The 19,197-nt window shown below is 41.1% G+C and overlaps 1 protein-coding gene and 2 long non-coding RNA genes across 12 annotated transcripts in view; 2 read left to right on the top strand and 1 right to left on the bottom strand.

Annotated features, from left to right (window-relative positions):
• PAG1 (phosphoprotein membrane anchor with glycosphingolipid microdomains 1) overlaps window positions 1-3,221 on the top strand; it is a 94,302-nt gene extending 91,081 nt beyond the window's left edge. For all 8 annotated transcript variants that reach the window (XM_082233913.1, XM_082233908.1, XM_082233912.1 and 5 more), the window contains 2 exons: window positions 1,037-1,096; window positions 1,730-3,221. In XM_082233913.1, the coding sequence (XP_082090039.1) occupies window positions 1,037-1,096; window positions 1,730-2,080 (411 nt within the window). In that variant the 3' untranslated portion in view covers window positions 2,081-3,221. The remainder of the gene's footprint in view (window positions 1-1,036; window positions 1,097-1,729) is intronic.
• LOC309538495 overlaps window positions 1-19,197 on the bottom strand; it is a 151,088-nt gene that overhangs the window by 122,962 nt on the left and 8,929 nt on the right. The gene's annotated exons all lie outside the window — the stretch shown is intronic.
• Window positions 8,316-12,436, top strand: LOC309538491. Its single transcript, XR_014222227.1, has 2 exons — window positions 8,316-9,499; window positions 9,769-12,436. It is a non-coding gene; the product is annotated as an uncharacterized lncRNA (long non-coding RNA).

Here is a 19,197-nt window from a genome sequence, read left to right as displayed (position 1 = left end):
TTACACAGCACTTTTGAAGCTGCACTCTCTGGGTGCCTGTCAGCTGACTGGCACTGAAGGTGTGCATTCAAATGAGGTTACTTTCTTTGAACTTTGACAGCTATCAACCATCTGCTGTCAGGTGATTCCCAGATGAGTGCTCACACCCACCAGTCAAAGTTTGCCCACAGGGTTGGGGGAATTAATTGGGGCTCTGACCTACCAGCTCTTCCCCATACCTAAAATATATATCCCATGAGGCTAAGATGTGGTAGGTAATTACTCTCTTTATGTAAAAATGCCTTCGGTTGTTGTTGTTGCTTTTCCAAATTTGCCAGTTTCCAGTACTGTATGTTGCCTGACATACAGTACTGAAATTTAAATTATGTTGACCCATCCTCAAAGTTTTAACTGAACATTTATAATAGCTTTTAAGTGACAACATATTCTTAGGCCTATTTGGAACGGCTGGTTTTATTTTTATGCTGCACAAGGTAGAAATCCTAAAGAAAACTGTGGTAAATTATGGTGATAAATTAGTTGTTGCAGTAAAGAACTAATTATTTCTTCAGAGTTTTTTATGTGTTGCCTTGTAGGCCTCAGTAACTGAACCGCACCTACCGATCTTTCTAAAACTAAAAAATATAATTAATTATCCAGTTATGGAATGTAGGTGTATTGGTATGATGCATTGAAAAATCCAAAGGAAAATATTCTGATTGGCCAATCAGCTTCATTTTAATTGTGTACATACATGGACTTCTGCTGACATAGTCATATTTCGGTAAAAGTTTTTTTAAAATCTAGTAGAACTGGACTGATAATGTTGCTGATCATTCACCCCTCCTTATGCCGCTCAAGCTCATAACAAATGTTTTGCCGCATCTAAAAGCTCTACTTACCTTAAGGCTGTTTATCTCTGAAACTGCAGTGTGGGTTTTAGCTAATGTTGAAATGCATGAGTATGAAAATGACCATTTATGATGTACTAATTCCTAGAGGCAGCGTGCCTATCACTGCTATCTGTTAATAAAGCTTATTTTCCTGTCTCTTTCAGAGGCTTAGTTCACTGTCCTACAAATCTCGAGAAGAAGACCCATCTCTTACAGAAGACGAGGTGAGTTTCTTTTTGCATGAAATTTAATAATTCTGCATAAGTGCTGCATCATTAAGAAGGTCTGAGAATGGTGGGCAAATCTGTGCAGTAAAAGATGCCCCCCTCCAATGCAAAGGATTATTTTTGTTGGGCGCACATGGAAATCTGAAATCTGTAGCATTTTCCGTGTTTTATAGTGAAGCAAGGCATTCTCTGTAAGAGGGGCTCGCCTCTGGCAATTTAAGAAGCATCAGCCTGGTACAGAATCATAGAATTGTAAAGTTGGAAATGACCCCAAGGGAGATCTAATCCAGCCCCCCCCCCTGCAATGCAGGAATCACAACTACAGCATCCTTGACAGATGGCCATCTAGCCTCTGTTTACAATCCTCCAATGAAAGAGTCTACCACTTTACCAGGAAACTGTGGTTTAATCTCTTGACTTCAAACCATGATATCAAAACTTGGAGGAAGCCCACAAACATGGTGCTCATCCTTAATCCAACAAACCATGATTTATTGGGCCATAAATGTTTATGACTGATTCAGCCTATATGCCACAGCATATTTCTCAGTGAATAATGAAGCCATAATATGAACAATCGATTTGCTATTTTCATGTATTTAATTCTTCCCCTTTCCTTCCCTCCTCTAGATTTCAGCAATGTACTCTTCTGTAAATAAACCAGGCCAGGCCACCAGAGCGCTGGAGTCTACATACACCTGCATTCCTGAAATTGTACCTCAGAAGTCGCCATCTATTTGCAGTGGTCTTTATGCCAGTGTGAAGGACTTGGAAAATACCCCAAACCTTACCACCATGCCTCAGTCAACAGACAGACTAAATGGGGAATTAGAGCCAGACTATGAAGCGATTCAGACTATAAACCGTGAGGAAGACAGAAATGTTTTGGTACTGAACAACAGCCAATCAATCCTCCCACAAGAGAATGACTATGAGAGTATTGGGGATTTGCAACAGACCAAGGACATCACTAGGCTTTAACTGTGTAAGATGCAAGACTCTGGGAACTGATGATTGGCTGTATTTCAGAAGACCCAAGGTGGATTCACAGTCAACATTTTATCACTTACAAGCTTGACTGACAGCTTAGCATACAAAATTATCTCCACTGAAAACAAAAAAGTATTTCATGTCAAGTGAAATGAAAGCTCTGCCTGAAATGTTTGATAAGCTATTGTCTGCTTTACACATGGAAATCACCTTCTAGATGTAACCTCACTATGGGGGAAAAGGAAGGGATATTGCTCCTTCTGAAGAACAGAGAAAGGCAAAGGGGAAGAAAAGAGGGTTTTTTTAAAAAAAACAAAACAAAAACCTAAAAACACAACCCTTAGAATGTTTTGCCAAATGATGCCATTTGACTGCTCTTGTAGGTACTGATTACCACCATAAAGTATAGATATAATCAAAGCTGATGGTACTGGAAAGGCTTCCATAGAGAGAGCTAGTATTTGGTAAAAAGAGTTTAATGTTTGCCAGTGTGTGTGTGTGTGTGTGTGTGTGTGTGTGTGTGTGTGTGTTATATGCATGTGCACACACACACACACACACACACACAATATTTTATTTTTCTTTAAAAGGGTATTTTGTCATCTATTGGGGGGGAGTGGACAAGTTGTAAATTCTCTTAGGATATTTTCACACATGCACCATTTGTAGTGTTTGGCATGCATCGTATTGTTTCACTGTGTATACATGCCAGCTTCCAAACAGCTAATTTGCAGCAACATGCTTAATGCAACCATGGATACTTTTGTCATTGTAAGTCAACAAGGAAGCCTGACCTTAATCTTATGCTTCAGCTTTTGTCTTGCTCTGCAGAGGTGGGAAAATGCTAGGAGAGGGCAGGGAGATGGTATTTTGGGAAATCTGCACATCACGTTTTGGGGAACTACAGTTAAATATTGTTGAACATGGTTTGCACTTTTGTTTGCTGTACTGCATACAGCATGTGGCCCTTTAGTTGGTGATGGACTGGAAAATCCCATCATCCCTAATCATTTTCCATGCTGGCTGGGGTCCACAACACTGGGAAGTGGGGAGTGTCCCTGGACTATAGTATGGTATTGCCATTCACAAGTGATCTATTCCCACAATGATTGAATAAAACTTGTAGAATCCATTTCTTATCCCCTGTAAAAGTACACTATGATTTATTTGCATTTAGAACCTCCATTTTCTTAATGGAGATACAACTATAATGCTTTAAAGTTTAGGATTTAATACACGTACACATCCTACCTTTCACTCACAATCACTTTGCTTTTGAAACGTACTGCATTTCATTGTTTCCCCAAATAGGTGGCAACATTTGCATCAAGTGTGCATCCCACATAGAAAGGTACTAGATGCAATCTTAAGAAATATCATTTTTTAACAAATGAAAGGGGGTAAGTAAAACATTAGACATGGAGTTAATTAGTGAGCAGGTTCAGGGATGACTTCAGAGTATTCAGTATACTAAAGTTTAAAGCAAACTGTAAACACTAAGTTGTTTAATTAAGATGAATGTTAATGCACACAAGGAAAAATAATCCTTACAGATTCAAGATTACTCTCACTAATTTACAGTTTCCATTATTCTCAGAATTACTCTGGACAACATTCACACTCGCTAAACCAATTTAAAGCGGAAGCCAACTTCTTTATATTCAGGCAAGACTGGAAAGTTTTGAAGTAGCAACCAGAGCACACAGCAAGATGTATTTTTTTAAAAAAAAAAACAGGCTGCTGAGAGTCGTTTGTTTTTCACATGTGTTGCTGCTTATGATTTTTCCCCCCAAGACCCATGTAGGAAAAATACAATGTGTGAAGTGTCTGTCCATGAGAAAACATGCTTTGTATAAACAAACAGAGGTCAACTTCCAAAATGTTGGATGTCTTGCTTGCTGATCCTCTTTCTACCACCCCCTCTCTATTACCTTACCACTACGCTTAACTTTTGTATACATACAGCATCCTCCCTAATGCTTGGTTCACTTGATTCATTCAGTTTGCAAAAGGAGTAGCTGCAAATGTATTGTTGCATTTATAATAGTATTTGTGGAGCTATGCTGTAAAACGTGAAGGAGAGTCACACATCTCCAAACATTCAGACAGACGCGTGTGGTGGACTTGGTTTAGACAGCTGCAACTGGGTGAAATAGCCCTACGTAATTAGTGTTTCCAGGCACTTGGAAAGATTTGCTTTTTAAAAAAAATGCATATCCATTATTTAGATTGTTTTGGACATCTGGTTCAAATTTCCAGAAGATGCCTTGTAGCTGACTTGCAGCCTTAGCCTTAGCCCCCATTCAAGTTTTTGTGTAAGCACTAATGATAACATCAATTGCCATGTGATAGCTTAGCTGCATTAACCTGCTATCACAAGTTGTTGCCATATGAATTGGGTACCCACTCAAGTAGAGGCCATTTCAAATGCTTTATGCAGCACCAGTAATTGTCCCCATGGAGTAAAGAGTTTTCATTTGTTGTTGTTTAGTCGTTTAGTCGTGTCCGACTCTTCGTGACCCCATGGACCAGAGCACGCCAGGTACTTCTGTCCTCCACTGCCTCCCGCAGTTTGATCAAACTCATGCTGGTAGCTTCAAGAACACCATCCAACCATCTCATTCTCTGTCGTCCCCTTCTCCTTGTGCCCTCCATCTTTCCCAACATCAGGGTCTTTTCCAGGGAGTCTTCTCTTCTCATGAGGTGGCCAAAGTACTGGAGCCTCAGCTTCACGATCTGTCCTTCCAGTGAGCGCTCAGGGCTGATTTCCTTCAGAATGGAGAGGTTTGATCTTCTTGCAGTCCATGGGACTCTCAAGAGTCTCCTCCAGCACCATAATTCAAAAGCATCAATTCTTCGGCGATCAGCCTTCTTTATGGTCCAGCTCTCACTTCCATACATCACTACTGGGAAAACCATGGTTTTTACTATACGGACCTTTGTTGGCAAGGTGATGTCTCTGCTTTTTAAGATGTTGTCTAGGTTTGCCATCGCCTTTCTCCCAAGGAGCAGGCGTCTTTTAATTTCGTGACTGCTGTCACCATCTGCACTGATCATGGAGCCCAAGAAAGTAAAATCTCTCACTGCCTCCATTTCTTCCCCTTCTATTTGCCAGGAGGTGATGGGCCCAGTGGCCATGATCTTCGTTTTTTTGATGTTGAGCTTCAGACCATATTTTGCGCTCTCCTCTTTCACCCTCATTAAAAGGTCCTTTAATTCCTATTCACTTTCTGCCATCAAGGTTGTGTCATCTGCATATCTGAGGTTGTTGATATTTCTTCCGGCAATCTTAATTCCGGCTTGGGATTCATCCAGCCCAGCCTTTCGCATGATGAATTCTGCATATAAGTTAAATAAGCAGGGAGACAATATATAGCCTTGCCGTACTCCTTTCCCAATTTGGAACCAATCAGTTGTTCCATATCCAGTTCTAACTGTAGCTTCTTGTCCCACATAGAGATTTCTCAGGAGACAGATGAGGTGATCAGGCACTCCCATTTCTTTAAGAACTTGCCATAGTTTGCTGTGGTCAACACAGTCAAAGGCTTTTGCATAGTCAATGAAGCAGAAGTAGATGTCTTTCTGGAACTCTCTAGCTTTCTCCATTATCCAGCGCATGTTTGCAATTTGGTCTCTGGTTCCTCTGCCTCTTCTAAATCCAGCTTGCACTTCTGGGAGTTCTCGGTCCACATACTGCTTGAGCCTTCCTTGTAGAATTTTAAGCATAACCTTGCTAGTGTGTGAAATGAGTGCAAGTGTGCGGTAGTTGGAGCATTCTTTGGCACTGCCTTTCTTTGGGATTGGGATGTAGACTGATCTTCTCCAATCCTCTGGCCACTGCTGAGTTTTGCAAACTTGCTGGCATATTGAGTGTAGCACCTTAACAGCATTATCTTTTAAAATTTTAAACAGTTCAGCTGGAATACCATCACTTCCACTGGCCTTGTTATTTGCAGTGCTTTCTAAGGCCCATTTGACTTCACTCTCCAGGATGTCTGGCTCAAGGTCAGCAACCACACTACCTGGGGTGTACGAGCCATCCATATCTTTCTGGTATAATTCCTCTGTGTATTCTTGCCACCTCTTCTTGATGTCTTCTGCTTCAGTTAGGTCTTTACCACTTTTGCCCTTTATTATGGTAATCTTTGTACGAAATGTTCCTTTCATATTTCCGATTTTCTTGAACAGATCTCTGGATCTTCCCATTCTGTTGCTTTCCTCTATTTCTTTGCATTGCTCGTTTAAGAAGGCCTTCTTGTCTCTCCTTGCTATTCTTTGGAAGTCTGCATTCAATTTCTTGTATCTTTCATTATCTCCCTCGCATTTTGCTTGCCTTCTCTCCCCCGCTATTTGTAAGGCCTCGTTGGACAGCCACTTTGCTTTCTTGCATTTCTTTTTCATTGGGATGGTTTTAGTTGCTGCCTCCTGTATAATGTTGCGAGCCTCCACCCATAGTTCTTCAGGCACTCTGTCCAGCAAATCTAAATCCTTAAACCTGTTCCTCACTTCCACTGTGTATTCATAAGGGATTTGGTTTAGATTGTATCTTACCTGTCCAGTGGTTTTTCCTACTTTCTTCAGTTTAAGCTTGAATTTTGCTATAAGAAGCTGATGATCTGAGCCACAGTCAGCTCCAGGTCTTGTTTTTGCTGACTGTATAGAGCTTCTCCATCTTTGGCTGCAGAGAATATAATCAATCTGATTTCGATGCTGCCCATCTGGGGATGTCCATGTGTAGAGTCGTCTCTTGTGTTGTTGGAAAAGCGTGTTTGTGATGACCAGCTTGTTCTCTTGGCAGAACTCTATTAGCCTTTGCCCTGCTTCGTTTTGATCTCCAAGGCCAAACTTGCCAGTTGTTCCTTTTATCTCTTGATTCCCTACTTTAGCATTCCAATCCCCTATAATGAGCAGAACATCCTTCTTTGGTGTCACTTCTATAAGGTCTTGTAAGTCTTCATAGAATTGGTCAATTTCAGTTTCTTCAGCACCAGTAGTTGGTGCATAGACTTGGATTGTTGTTGTTGTTGTTGTTTAGTCGTTTAGTCGTGTCCGACTCTTCGTGACCCCATGGACCAGAGCACGCCAGGCACTTCTGTCCTCCACTGCCTCCCGCAGTTTGATCAAACTCATGCTGGTAGCTTCAAGAACACCATCCAACCATCTCATTCTCTGTCGTCCCCTTCTCCTTGTGCCCTCCATCTTTCCCAACATCAGGGTCTTTTCCAGTGAGTCTTCTCTTCTCATGAGGTGGCCAAAGTATTGGAGCCTCAGTTTTACGATCTGTCCTTCCAGTGAGCGCTCAGGGCTGATTTCCTTCAGAATGGAGAGGTTTGATCTTCTTGCAGTCCATGGAACTCTCAAGAGTCTCCTCCAGCACCATAATTCAAAAGCATCAATTCTTCGGCGATCAGCCTTCTTTATGGTCCAGCTCTCACTTCCATACATCACTACTGGGAAAACCATGGCTTTTACTATACGGACCTTTGTTGGCAAGGTGATGTCTCTGCTTTTTAAGATGTTGTCTAGACTTGGATTACTGTGATGTTAAAAGGTCTGCCTTGGATTCGTATCGAGATCATTCTATCATTTTTGAGACTGTATCCCAGTACAGCTTTCGCCACTCTTTTGTTGACTATGAGGGCCACTCCATTTCTTTTACGGGTTTCTTGCCCACAGTAGTAGATATGATAGTCATCCGAACTGAATTCGCCCATTCCCATCCATTTTAGCTCACTGATGCCCAGGATGTCAATATTTATTCTCGCCATCTCATTTTTGACCACATCCAACTTACCCAGGTTCATGGTTCTTACATTCCAGGTTCCTATGCAATATTTTTCTTTACAGCATTGGACTTTCCTTTCGCTTCCATGCATATCCGCAACTGAGCGTCCTTTCGGCTTTGGCCCAGCCGCTTCATCAGCTCTGGATCTACTTGTACTTGTCCTCCGCTCTTCCCCAGTAGCATGTTGGACACCTTCCGACCTGAGGGGCTCATCTTCCAGCGTCATAACTTTTATGTGCCTGTTGTCTTTGTCCATGGAGTTTTCTTGGCAGAGATACTGGAGTGGCTTGCCGGTTCCTACTCCAGGTGGATCACGTTTGGTCAAAACTCTCCACTATGACCTGTTCATCTTGGGTGCCCTGCTCGGCATAGTTCATAGCTTCTCTGAGTTCTTCAAGCCCCTTCGCCACGGCAAGGCAGTGATCCATGAAGGGGAAAGAGTTTTCATACTGCTATCATATTTCTGGTATCAGCTACAGTGGCATGCCATTAAGTGGACTTTCTCTGCTTTGGTGGTGATCTAGGTGCTAAGCCAACACTGCATGTCATCACTATTGTCTAGATTACCTCTTATGTGGAGGCTGTTTCATGTGGCAGTCATAATATTTATACCAGCCTTTAAACAAAACTTGAAGTACAAGCACACAAGCCCTTAGGATGGTATTCAGTGAAGTTTTACTCAGAGGAGGCCCACTGAAATTAAGGAACATGACTTATCCACACTTACTTTTTGCCCTATCCTTTCCAGGCACACTTTAAAGCTCTGCTTTTCATATAAGAATAGACCTGTAGAATTGGAAGGGACCCTGAGGATCATCTAGTCCAACCCCCTGCAATGCAGGAATATGCAGCTGTCCCATACGGGGATCAAACCTGCAACCTTGGCATTATCAGCACTGTGCTCTAACCAACTGCACTATCCAGGCTTGTTAACCAATTGAGCTATCCAGACTGAGCACTCGTTCCAGAGCTTTCCCTGTGGAAACCTGCTCTTTTAAGCTGTAGTGCCACAAACAGCAATTCGAGTTTTCTGTGGATTGCTGTTTGCTCTGATTCAGCATTAGAGAGCAGGTTTTCATATGGAAAGACCTGGGGGTGGGAGGAAACAGAGCACTCATGTGGAGCTTTAAAGCATGGACTGTGCCTGGAAATTGCAGAGGAAAGGTAAGTGTGGGTAAGCCCTAAATTAGGTCCCCTAATTTCTATGGATTTACCCTGAGTAAAATTTATTTGAATACCAATGCCTGGTATTAGCATCACTCAACCAATTACTGTGGCATTCCAGATAGATATGCCTGTTTATCTATTTGGAATTTAGGAATCTTTGTTTGTGAATGATTAGAACAATATTTTCCTGGAAGCCCTAGTAAGGTATGTGCAAAAAAGCTTACAGTGAAGAAGATCCCTGCTGTGGGGATTGTAATACCAGGTTCCAGGATTCAAACTTCTCTTTTGTTAAGGCTAGCTCTTCTCTGGTGGCAAGTAGGTGTGTTTCAGCCACTGTGTTGCTCAGGACATAAAACACTGTGCCTTTAGAAATCCACCTTCTATGAAGTCTTCTGGTTTCCTGGACTGTTTCTCTTCATCAAAAGTATACGAGGTGCTTTCTCTTTAATTTTTCTAAGGTGCTTAATTTGTTGTTGTTGTTTAGTTGTTTAGTTGTGTCTGACTCTTCGTGACCCCCTGGACCAGAGCACGCCAGGCACTCCTGTCTTCCACCGCCTCCCGCAGTTTGGTCAGACTCATGTTTGTAGCTTCGAGAACACTGTCCAACCATCTCGTCCTCTGTCGTCCCCTTCTCCTTGTGCCCTCCATCTTTCCCAACATCATGGTCTTTTCCAGGGTGTCTTCTCTTCTCATGAGGTGGCCAAAGTATCAGGATCTGTTTTTTAAGGTGCTTAATTAAATATCCTGAAAAGCTACTTCCTTGTATATGTTGCTGGAAGCTAATGTTTCTAGAAGGAACACCTTGTTTCCTCTAGAAATTCCTACTTTGCTTAAGCTTGGAATCCCATATGCTCAAGATGGACTCAACAGGCTGGAATGACTGACTTGAACCAATTGAGGCAGATTTTTTGTGTTGAAAACTGACTACTGTATCTCTCTCCACCTGATGTTGAGTTGTATATTGCCAATGTGTCATTCTGTGTTTGTATTAATTGTGTGGAGTGATGTTTTGGTGTAAGAGAAAGATAGAACAAGCCACCTAACTAACCTTTGAATAGGCACGCACACACACACACACACACACACACACAAACACACTTACACTAGCTATATCTGTGCGAAAGTTTTTTCAAGGACTTAGATCTACTCAATTCCATTTGATGCTCTGAATTGAGACCATGTTAGTTTTGTCAGCTGCATGCCAAAAGCCAGCTTTAGCAGTATATGTAGTACTTGCTGAATTTTCCATAATATATCAGGAATTTGCTCCTCTACAGAAACATTTCTGAAAGAGCTCTTTTTACACACAATGTTAAAGTTGTATCTTCTAGCATGAATGGGCAAGACTTGACACCTGGGAGAACCACTGCGAGTGCCAGGCTAGATGAAGGAACAGTTTGACTCTCATACCCGCCAACATTTTTTTGATGAAAATAGAGACATCCTATTCCATAATAATAATTTTATTATGTATACCCACCCATCTGACTGGGTTGTCCCAGCTGCTCTGGGAAACTTCCAATATAGATAAAAACATAATAAAACTATACAGGGTTGCCTTCAGATGTCTTCTAAAGGTTGTATAGTTACTTATTCCTTGGCTTGAGGGTTGCATAACTCCATACTATCCAACTTTTCTCCATTGAAATTAGGGACATCCTACCATACCCTCTAATATTTATCTCATAAAAATAGGGGTGTCCTATGGGAAATTGAGACATTCCAGGATCATATCAGAAACTGGGACAGCTTCTGTAAACTTGGGACTGTCCCTGGAAAACAGGGACACTTGGAGGGTATAATTAAATATATATGTATAATTAACATATATAGTCTCATAAGAAGTACCACATTTATCTTAGCAAAAATACAGAAGGGTTAACTTGTTGCTACATACAAAGTTAATGTTAAGTTAATCACTCAAGAATCTCATCATGTTAGCAGTCATCAAGAAGTCATCTGTGTGCGTACACATTTCGTCCCCAGTATTCTATGACTTTTTAATACTATCTTACAGTGAGATAGCATGGAAATAATTGTCTGTTCTTTGCTTTTGAAAGGTGCTATGCCACATAAGGTACAGTTTTTAAAAATAGTGCATTTATGTATTTTAAATTGTGTTGTGCATCTACAGCCACAGGTGATGCTTTAGAGTTCAGTAACCAGTTTTATTGAGAATAATTTTCCAGCAATCTCCTGAACTGGTCAATGAACTCAGTCTTGTCTACAGTTCTTTGTGCATGTTGATACACCCAAGGAGCTGCTGAATGAGCAGTCTGCCTTTCATTATGATGGATGGGATAGAAATGCATGTCCAAAGGAATGCATGCACTATCAGCTTCCTCCATTCAAATGAATGGTGGACAATGGTTTACAACCCAAGAAGTGGTTTTACAGCTGAGCTTTTGGGATTGCAAACAATTGCCCACTTGCATCACTGACTGTAATGGGGTCTAAGTGCTAAATCGCAGGTGCTGTGAATAGAAATCACTAATCATTTTTACTACTGTAGCAATTTCTTATACAATAGGTAAGGCTTTTTTCACAGCCTGTCTGGTTATGGTTTTATAATCTATAGAGTTTTATACACTGAGCAAGCAGGCAGTAAAGTAGTTTCATTTTCAGAAATTATACACCACAAATTGCAGCTTGGAATAATTCTAGGTCTTGTTCTACTTTTAAAATAATTCATCATCATGACTAAGGTATGGTTATATCAGTGGATAAATGCAATGAAGTTCCCTTAAATATTTCTTGTAATTGTATGTACAGTCTGGTGTAATTTAGCGATTCTGTTTTCCTAATATTGTTCATTTAGTATTCCTAGCCAATTTAACATTTGGCTGCTGAAAGCACAGTAGGCAATTATGTTTATTGACTGTAAATATGGACAAACTTCTGTATAACTGCATTGGAACATACAAGAAAGTGTGGCTTAAGAAATACAGTTCAGTGATATATATATATATATATATATAAAAAACTTTATTTATGTATTGTAGTACCCTCGCCCTGTCGTATCAGTGGATAAATCCCTTCATTTTCTTACTTTGCAAAAGGTCTTTGTGTGTTCCCATTTCAAAAGGCAGATCATAAGGCATATGGAGTGCTATTTTTCCAGAAAAAGAGGCACCGGAACTCACCATGAATGTCTTGTTCTCTTATAATTGCAATAGCGCCTACCTGAGAGGTGCCAGAACTGAGTTCCAGTGAGTTCCAGCTGAAAAAAAAGCCCTAGGCATATGACTTGTGGATTGTTAGAAATCTATGTAAATAGTGTTTAAAGGGGTAAAGGTTTTGTATAGAGATGAAACACATATCCAAAACCCCACGATGGAAGCTATATTTAAAACCCACTTAATAGTGTGGAATAAAGTACAATAAAACTTGCTTAAGGGAATGCATGCATCTTTTTCTTGGTGTGCTAGGAGTTTCAACAATTCTTTCGACTCATTTTTATATAACATGAAGAAGAGGATTCATAAATACATTTTCATGAGTGTATTTATTTAAAAGTTTAATATTTTATCTACACTAATAAAAGCAGGAAGTGTTAGGCTCTTAATCGAGAACGAAAGGTAAGCAGAAAGGTAACTAAGTTTGCTGATGATACTAAATTGTTCCGGGTAGTTATAGCAGAAAAACAAAACAAAACGGGTATGTAAGGAGCTCTAAGAAGATCTCTCTGAACTGGGTGAATGTGGAGTAAAATGGAAAATGCAATTCAATGTAGTATTAGAACTCTGGGTCATCCAGTGAAACTGAATGTTGAAAAATTCAGGATAGCCAAAAAAAAAGAAAGTACCTCTTCACAGAGTGAATAGTTAAACTTTGGAATTCACTCCCATAAGCCATAGTGACGGCCCCAAATTCATAGAGAATAAAAACTATCAGTGACTGCTAATGACAATGTTTATGTTGTCCCTCCATTGTGCCTCTGAACAGTAGTTGCTGGGATTCAATATTGCACTCGGGTCCTACTTGCTTCCTACAGGCATCCTGTAACAACAGGATGCTGGACTAGATTGGCTTTTGGCCTAATTCAGCAGGGCTCTTATGTTCCTAAGCTCAGTTGATGGATGCAAGTATATCTGGGCTGCACTGCATTGTAATGCCTTGGGCATAAGTATTTTAGGAGGACATAAAGCTTGGACAATGCATCCCATTGGGACTTTTCCCCACCCACCCCCACTCCAGTACCTACATGGCAGAGATAATATATTGTGATCTTCTTTTGTAGGGAAGAACTTTCAGGCTACTTCTTATAGTAAGGGGAAAGATAGGAGCTACCTGGGATGGTTGCTCAAGTTTATCATTTCATAGGCGTGGGGTGCCAGTTACCAGGAAGCACATACTGTATTATATGCACTGCAATCCCATGCACTTCTCAACAACTTTGGGGAAAAAACAAAAAAGCTCCACAACTTTTGTGTCACTTTTTGAAATAGGGCAACCCTAGCGTAGGATTACAGACTTAATGGGACAAAGCTATTTCCCCCCTCTTAAATGGCACCCAAGACACCCAGAGGAAAATCATTTGAGAATGGAAAGTGACAAAAAGTGAACTAAAACAAAGATGGTGCTTGATCATTAAAAATCAGCCTAGTAATCTGCCTAGCAAAATCAAACTTCACAGGCTGTAAAACCAGCTTGGTCTTCTGCTGGCTAAAATCCCAATATGCCTGATGGTGGGCATCGGTAACAACAACAACAACAACAACAACAACAACAACAACTACTATTATTATTATTATTATTATTATTATTATTATTATTTGTACCCCACCCATCTGGCTGGGTTTCCGCAGCCACTCTGGGCGGCTACCAGCAGAATATTAAAATACAATGATTCATCAAATGTTAAAAGCTTCCCTAAACAGCCTTCAGATGTCATGGCACATAAACAGATACATTTTAAAATGTGTTGAGAGTGGGACTTCCGGGTTGGCGCCATCGCCGAATGGCGGACTCCCTCCGAGTTCTGGAGGGAGTCTGCTCGGCAGGGGCTGGGTCCTACCGCGCTGGCGAGGCGGGGACCCTTAAAAACCACGGGCACGGAGCCCGTGGACATGGAGACTCGGCTGGCACCATCAGCGCCCTCCCGACTCGTGAAGGAGCCTTTTTAAAGGCTTCGGATCAGGTGCCGGGGTGTGGCGTGGTGCTGTGAGTCCTCTGCTTTCCCTGCCGAGCGCAGCCGCATGCCATTCGACGGAGAGCGCTGACTTCTTCCATTGAAAATTCGGCTACTAACAACAACCCGTGAGTAATTGGGAAACCGGGTTCAAAAGGAGGAAAAAAAGAAATTTTTTTTCGGATTTGGCACGAGCGGGGGTGACCCAAAAAGGAAGTCAGCCCCCCCCTATTGTAAACATTCTAATACAAGGACTGGGTAACCAAGGTCCAAAGAGAAGTATATTTTTTACAAAAATCATTAATTCCACGATGGGAAATTATAAGAACTGTGCTGGAGGAGAAGAGCAGAGGGGGAGAAGGAAAATGCAACCCCCCCCTGGGAACCGGGGCGATTCATAGAGCCTGGTGAAGAGAGACGGAGACTTTGACAGCTGTCAAAGTAGCTGTCAAAGCTGGAGAATATAAAGAGGACTTTGTTATAAGGACTTTGCTGGTTAATTTTGTTACAATTGGTTACAATATGGACATAAACTGTCAGAAAACAAGGAATAACAATTTGACTTTTGGATTAGAGGATACAAAGTTATTCCAATCCCCCTAGAGAGGTTTCGGGACATTACAAGAACGGTCGTGAGTGGAAAAATACTCTTGGATTCGCACAGGACTTGTTATCTTCTGGGAAAGCTGCAAAACTGAAATAGTATTTTGTCTACAGAGGTGTTTATACTAAAGGAGACAATAGAATTTTCTATTGAAGAAAGGAAGGGACTGGACGTAAGTTTTTGTTCCTGAACAAGAAACCTCTGTAGAGATACCAGATTTTCGAATTAGAACGTTTTAGCAGCTGAACAGGACAAGAAACCTGAGAAAGTGAGGAATAAAAAGAACAAAGGACTGATTACGACACGGAAAGAACAAAGGGAGGAGCTGAAAAGACCAAGGAAATTAAAGGCCTCTGTTAGATTGGACGTTCAAAGCTAAACATTATTAAAATAAATGAATTAAAAGAAAACCGGCAAGGTGGAATTGGGAAGAAATTTGGCCATGGACTTGAGATCTCCAGGCTGATAACATACAGACTGATGGACATGGGGAATTCAAACCGGGGAAGGGGGGAGAGATTTGGAATCCAAAGGCTGTGTAACCATTTCTTGAATCTTTTTATATCTTTTATTTTCTAGTTCTTTATATAACTTTTGTATATCATTGTATTTTGATTGGACGTGTTTAAAAAAAAAAAAGGGAATTCATGGAAGGAAACCGGGGTGGATCTTGGGGAAAATCTTTTTTCTTTTTCTGTTAAGGATATGGGATGGTGGAAAGATTGTATAATTTAAATTGGATAATGGGTTAAACAAATTAAGTTTTAAATTGGGAATGAGAGCTTGTAGAACCAAATTAATGAAAGGGGATTATGGTCGGGAGGGGGAGGGGGGAGTCCCTGAAAGTAGGCAATGAAAATAAGGCTTTGAGTATGTTCTATTTTTTTTTTCTGTATTTTTATATTTTTGGAAACTTTAATAAATATGATTTAAAAAAATAATAATAAAATGTGTTGAGAGTGACTTCCCATTTTGTTAATTTTGTGTAGGATTTTAGACATGACTCCGTTTCTTATTACATTGGTACAAACTGAAGTCAGCGTAGCTCTTTCCCTATAACGTCGATTTTAAATGATTTCCAACACCAATCAACAATATTTGCTCTCAAAAGTCAATGCACATTATGAAAGTTTCAATGTCTATTTTACCAAAGTCAACCCAATCCTAAAATCACGGGTTGTCTATCAATTATGTCTATAATACATGCTTGACTTGCTTACATAGAATTACAACATTGTTCAAACATGGACACAACATTCCACAGTACAGTGGTACCTCAGGTTAAGTACTTAATTCGTTCCGGAGGTCCGTTCTCAACCTGAAACTGTTCTTAACCTGAAGCACCACTTTAGCTAATGGGGCCTCCTGCTGCTGCCGCGTCGCCAGAGCATGATTTTTGTTCTCATCCTGAAGCAAAGTTCTTCTGGGTTAGCAGAGTCTGTAACCTGAAGCGTATGTAACCTGAAGCGTCTGTAACCCGAGGTACCACTGTATTGTGTCTTTATATATACACATACTCCCATCATATCTGACCATAGGTCATGCTTGCTGGAGCTGTAGGAAGTTGGTTATGCATCTCCATTATCTCCTTTATTCCAGCAGTTTCCCTTTCTATATAAAGTCCAATTCCTCAGAAGAGGCTTACACAGTCACTGCCCATACCTGGTCTTCTGCTGGGTAACTCTTCTAAAGCTGAGACTTACTCCACTCCCATGTAGATCCCTAGCAATAGAGCTGTCTGGGAACCAAAGAGGTGTTCTGACTGTGTCTTTTGGCTTAGGGCTCCTGAAGCCCAAGGGGGAGGATGGGGAGAATTGGGGACCAAGAAAGGACTTGGGGTGGGGTCATTGCAGTGCTTAGGCAAAAATCCCCAAGAGGGGGCTCTTCAGGCTGCCCCCAAGCTCGTGCATTTTTCACCATGTTTCCAGCAAAAAGAGGGTTCTGCATGGGCCTAGGCCATCCTCCTCCGAAGAGATTTCTCCAGAGCCTGAGCCAGCAACAACCCTGCCATCAAGAGCCCTGTATCGTGTCCATTCATATTGTGCCAAAGTGCCTGCCATCTGTTTGGCTCTTCCAAATAAAAGTTTTATTGTACAGGCAGAGCTTTAAACTTTTATTCCCTTTTTTTACGAATTCACTTGGCACTTTGTGAAAAGGGGAACAGCAGCAAATTCTTTGAGCTTGCTCAGTGAAAGGAGCTGGGCAAGGGGCCCAGCCTCTTCCTCTGCATTAAGCAGCGTTTGTGTGTGAAGGTTCTGGAGATTTTTGAAGAGAACATCTCCTTCTGAATAAAACCTTGACACCTAAGGGTTGCTTCGCATGTCACTTTTGATCCTCAGAAATACACTGTACTAAATGGGCGTGGATTGTTTGTATCCCCCCCATTCATTTATGGTGCAGACGTCTATGTTGTTGTTGCTAGAACAAGGGGTGGGGAGTCGAACGGCTTTATCTTATATGGTGAGTACAAGAAGTGGTTCTATACAGATCCAGGATAAAGTTCCACTCACCAACACCAACCCTTCCTTTGCCCCCACAACCCTTTTGCGCTCCCAGCCCAGTGATCACACAAACACATGGGACCTTCTCTTTCTCTCCTTTTGCTTCCCTTCACCAGATGACAAAAACTATCACTCACACATACAGGTGCATGCTTCTCCCCCACCCACAACTTCCCTTAACTCCCTTATCCACACACCCTGTCCCATCCTTGCATATAACCTCTCTCGCTTTCTGCCACTGCCACCTAACTCAGACTGACTCTTCGTCTTGCATGTGTTGCTGCTGCTGCCACAGCCAAGCAGAAGCAGTGTGGGGAGTAGGAAGGAAGCCAGAAGCTGCTGTGGCCAGTTTAGGGATCCACTGGTGCAGTTTCTGCCATGCCATTTGACCTGTGCACCCTCCCTTCCTCCTCCTAGCCTCTTCGTCAGTGGTGCTTCATTGTCATGACCTCCTCCTCCTCCTCCTGCTCCTCCTCCTAACAGCCATCATGCTGTAGTTTGCATAAATAGTACCATCTGTTGGTGGCCATACAAACTACACTGTGATGACTATCTTGTATCTTTATTATATGTATAGGTAAGCATGGCATCCGTGGAAGACATCTACATTTAGAACATCAAGTACAACAGTTCAGCAAAGTCACAACACCAGGACAAAAAAATCAATATATTACGTCAGATCTACTTGGAAAGGAAAACAAAAATGGAAATGGTCAATTCTGATTTGCATTGGCAGCCATGGAACTCTGAATTCTTCTGTACATTAAACTTTAGACAGAGGAGACAACAACAGATAATTTGCATGTCTGTGTGCCCAACTTTAGCTTCAAACACTTGATAAATGTTTCTGCATTATTAAGCAGATATCCTAGTTTCCCCTGGGGCTTTTAAAATGGAAGATTTTAATTATTGTATTTCATTTCTGGAAATAACAAGTGAGCTAACCTGTGTTTGTATTTTTTTTAATATTAATGCTACATCTTAAGAAGTTAGTTGCATGTTTTCTCCCAAAATAGAAAGCATTTTGTGACTCCTTTCTGTTTAAGCGGTTGTTTTAAATCTGATCAGACAAGCTTCCCCACTAGAGTCATCTCGGAACCTCTCCACATGTCATACTTCAAGCAGGTCCATTATGGAAACCTACTACAACAGTAATGTCTGTGCATCTGCCTCTAAATTACCAAAGCAGTGAGGTTTCCTCTGTGCAACTTTCAACAACTTTTATGAACTTTCACATTTATAAACAAAGTACCTAGACCAAATCTGGTATTTTAATTCAGAGCCAGCTCAAGGTATAGAGAATATTGCTCCTAACTAGAGATAGAAGGATCGTCAATCTCTGTTCTCTCCATTTCTTTTACCCCCAATCTAAAATCTATCTCTCCAAATTTCTGCAGCAATTTGCAATCACCTCATGAACATTTATCAGCATTTTAGTGCAGATTTCTCCTAATAAACTGGGTTTTTAAACTGTTTTAAAAACGTGCAATAATATATTCATTTTTATGCACACTTTCCCCTAATATATGCACTTTTGTAAACACTGGTTGGTTAGAGAAGTGCATCACAAAGTTCAGATACGTTTCTTGGCACTACAAGTAGATTATTTAGGTGGCTTGCAATAGATTAGCTAGGGTTTCTGCCTCCTGGTTGTTTTAGTGCAGCAACAAAAAGATGTGTGTGTGTGTGTGTGTGTGTGTGTGTGTGTGTGAAAGGACCATGAGCTCAGTTGAGTTCTGATCCTAAAAACAAATTCCTAGATTCAGCATGTGCTCAGAGGCACACTGTATCTATCAGACTGTGGTTGGTAAATCTTGGGGTTCTACTAAAAAAAACAAGCGGGTCTGACAAGCTTGATGTCTGCACAACATTATTCTACCTGACAGACCAGAATATTCCAGGATATTAATGCTCCTGTGT

The sequence above is a fragment of the Podarcis vaucheri genome (assembly GCF_965113315.1).
Source record: "Podarcis vaucheri genome assembly, chromosome: 8".
NCBI classification, from domain to species: Eukaryota; Metazoa; Chordata; class Lepidosauria; order Squamata; family Lacertidae; genus Podarcis; species Podarcis vaucheri.
This window is presented reverse-complemented; position numbering and strand designations above follow the sequence as displayed.